The following is a 3860-nucleotide window of genomic DNA, read 5'->3' as shown; positions in this document are numbered from 1 at the left end:
ACTCTTTGAGCGAAAAGAAATGCGCCAGTCTTATGTAAGGAAAATGGGGCTTTCACTGCAAGGATTTTCTTGAAACTGCAGGCCTCAGCTTCTTCTATTCTCTTCAAGGTCCTCCACTTGTTCAGCTTATGGCCTAACCCTTGCTCAGCCAGATCAATAGATAGCCACAGAAACATTTCTACCAAACTCTCTGCCTTGTATTTGTAGTTGTGTTGCTCTCAGCACCCCACCCTTTGTTATCTTTCCACCTCCTTCAGCTTGTATTTGTGCATGTAACTTGCTTGTAACCATTTACTCTTGATAAAATCATGGAGGAAGACTCTCACTTCCTCTGCATTCCGTAAAAAAAGTGCAACTGCTTGATCACTTTCACGAAGGAAATGAAAGGAAAGAAAAAGTGCAAGACAGGTAAATAATAGAGTACATCAGTGAAAGAAATCTATAGTCAAAGAAAAATGACATAACAATATAATAAACACCAGGAACCAATCAACGCCCTTTAAAGATTCAGCAGTAACGTCCCCTTCCTTTTTTTAAGGGTTAGAAGCCTCTGCTTCCTTTTAAGAAGTTAATCTGGTTCAGTCTTCAGTGAGAAAGTGCATCTAGAACAATAGTCTTGGTACTGGATATTGTACTGAAATTATTCTATTATAGTGTCAGTACATTGGGTATGGCATACCAAATGTCAGTATGCCTTTTGTACTACATACCGGTTCGGTCCATATGCACTGGTACCGACTGATATGGCAAATTTTGCGGGCTTGTCTGAACCCCAATTTTTTTTCCCTGGTTTTTGAAGGAAAAAGGAGGCAAAAAGCCTCCTAAATTTATTCATCCAAATTCCAAGATTCATCAAGTTCATTCGGTAAGAAGGGTTAGTCAGGGACCTGACTAGAACAGATGATGAACATTCCCCTTCCCAATTTCTTTCTTTAAATCATCAGCCATCGAAATTCGTGTTCAGAGAAATGGACATTGAAACATTTAAATCTTATCTGGTGAAGGAGTTATCCACAGTGCAGCTTTCCATAGCAGTTGCTTACCAATAAAGTTCCTTTTTCATTCAATCTCCAACTAAACTTATCAGTTCTATTGGCGTTGTAGACATTCTGCAGCTGATCTATTAATTCTATTAACTCGTAATTGGCACCTTGGAGAATATGCTGGGAAAACTCCAAGCTTCAATCCAAGTTCCCCAGAGATTGAATAGATCAGCAACTAAAGCCTTTTCTTTGGCTACCAGATCAAACGGAATCATGAAGGGAATTATTTTTGTTCAAGCCATTTTCATCCAAGCTTATCATGAGCATCATGATAGAGCTTTACTTGGCAGTTACATTCTTATAGGATATACTTGCAGCTCTAATTGAAAAGGAAGGCTTATGTTTTAACAAGCCCTGTGTTTGATTTTTGTCTTTAATATTCAACAATCCATTGAGATATTCTTCAAATCATTAATAATTACCGATGATTCTTTGAGACGAGGATTATCTACATCAATGAGTATCAATAAGCTGAGGGTGCCGGCTCGTGCAGATCATGAAGTCCTTAGGGGTTGGTATCAAAGATCTGGATTCGATTCAGCATTTCTCCCATCCTAGATCTCAAAAACAATAATCCTTTAAACAATTCTCAATTTACTGAAATGTGGAAAGTGCTAAAATATCACGGAATTCTCATAAAGTGTCACACAACTGATGTGTGACTTCCTCTTTAGACCTATCATGGACAGAATTCTCTGTGAGGTAGCACCACTCTTGAGATGCTCATCGAATTATTCCATGTTTCATTGCTCTGCCAATACAGACTTTAACATTAATTTTTTCGTCATACTCTCGTTCAATTTCTATAGTTATGCTTGCAAGAACAGGTTAAATTTCTAACCAGACCTGTAAGTCCAAAGGGATAATCTACTAAGTTAGCACTCTGCTCTACTCTTAGCTTGGTCATCTCCAATAGCACTGCTATGGATCACTGGATCGATGAGCTTCCGATCTCGGCTTTGGCCTTAGGCCCACAGCTGCTGGACCTTGCAATCTTTGGTGCATAGGAGCCATGGGAAGCCCTGTATTGGAAGCTCTTCCTTGCTATATCCCTCATTGCGCCAACCAAAGAAAGCTCTGGATTGAGCCTGACTGTCCTGTTGAACTGCCTACAGAGAGCCATATGGGACTCCAACGCTTCTTCCATCGCCATTGATGGAGCTCTCTTCTTTTTCTCCTTCACTGCCTCTGCGCAAAGCCCACAGATCCAATTGCCGCAATGGAATTCTCGGATACGGCGAATGTAGGTCGGGGTGCAGTCCTCTGACATTCCACAGCAGCGACACTCCACCCTCTCAACTTCATTGGCTTTTGCAGGCTGGTTCAAGTCATCATTAATCTTATCAGACACAGTCAAAAAATTGGAGAAGGCCATGGTGAATTTAGCAACAGAGAGCCAATAAAAAATGTAAATTCACCTCAGCTTTGTATAAAACTGAGATTAACTCGAAGAAGTTTGGTGCTGTAATATTCGTTGCAACATAGTATGTAGGGGAAACTAGACTTCAGGAACAGTCTTATCATATCACACTTATACATCATAGAAGTTATTATAACAAACCACTACGAAGCTGGAGAGTCTAAGAAATCATATTTTGAAACAAAAATAATTTATTTCTTCGCTCTCTTATTGACTATTAGGAGCTTGTGAGTTTGAAAGCCATGCATAATGAAATCAATAAACCCAACTATCATAAATCTGATATGAAAATAATAATTCTTCTAAGTCATAGCTTTTTTTTCTTAAACCCTTCTAACTCATAGCCTTAAAGCATGCAAAGATCAAGTAGTTCTAAATATTATGCTTCTATAGCAATGTCTTAATGGTCATGCACTCTATTTTTGCTAATTTCACCTAAAAAGCTAAAATTCTCTTGAGCTAACTTGCATTTAAACCCTGAATGGTCAGGCGGCTAGCCTCGGGGCCAAACATGCTGCATCACAAAGTTAGAACCTTAAAGAAACAAGTGATCGAGGGCGCCGACGGTTTGGACCATGCCTCTCTTGGTCATCAGACATGCAAAAGGGTCCATGCCTTATTAGCCAAAACAAGAACACAATAATTTTGTTTTTTCTTTGTTAATTAAACGAAGGCGAGAATAATCATCGATAATTTCATCAAGAGAATAAATTGGTACGTCGAAATGGCCTAGAAGAATTGCCGGCGTGGCAATTGAGTCACCATAAAAGGATTACCATAACATTGATGATAAGTAATATGATATTTACCTTGGATGCAAGGAGGTGCATCTCTTCTTTGGTTATTGGTGTGGATTCCATCATTTCTAAGGTCCCTCGACACAGCAGAATTCTCCTAGCTGATATGAACGTAGTGTTACATCCAATCCCTTTTTATAGACATGGACCATCAATATGGGTGCCCAAGGGGGACGAATCTTTGCGTTGGCGGGCGATACAGTACAAACAAAAGGTAAGGTAAGTTGAGGGGAGTCTTAATAGATTTCTTGTACATCAAATAAAAATAAGCTTCTTTTCCACGTGAGAAGTCCTTTTCTTCTGAGTGGGGAAGGGATAGAGATAGTGTAGTTAGAGTACTTTGGTTTCTTCATTTAATGTTGATATTGCAAGTAGGACTGTAGAAGGGCGTGTAGGGTATGACAAAGGGAAAGCACCAAGCTCCCTTCCATCGTATTTGAAGCCCTCGCAGCCATCTAAACATTATGAAAGCTGTGAAATGCTACAGTTGCTGTGATTATCACTCGTGATTGATCACGAGCAATGATGCATGTTACATTTGGAGAACAAAGCAGAAACTTTTCCATTGCAGTGATAATAGTTCAAGTGGCTGATCACAAT

The 3860-nt window shown here is 39.5% G+C and overlaps 1 protein-coding gene across 1 annotated transcript; it reads right to left on the bottom strand.

The window, feature by feature from the left end:
* Positions 1-1971: 1971 nt before the first annotated feature.
* LOC103718745 lies at positions 1972-2418 on the bottom strand. The gene has a single exon (XM_008807693.1). It carries the CDS (start codon positions 2416-2418, stop codon positions 1972-1974), a length of 447 nt encoding a protein of 148 aa, XP_008805915.1.
* Between the last annotated feature and the right edge of the window lie 1442 nt (positions 2419-3860).

The sequence above is a fragment of the Phoenix dactylifera genome, unplaced genomic scaffold, assembly GCF_009389715.1.
Source record: "Phoenix dactylifera cultivar Barhee BC4 unplaced genomic scaffold, palm_55x_up_171113_PBpolish2nd_filt_p 000153F, whole genome shotgun sequence".
In the NCBI taxonomy this organism is placed as follows: domain Eukaryota; kingdom Viridiplantae; phylum Streptophyta; class Magnoliopsida; order Arecales; family Arecaceae; genus Phoenix; species Phoenix dactylifera.
Note: the sequence above shows the minus strand (reverse complement) of the source record. Positions and strands in the feature narration are given on the sequence as shown.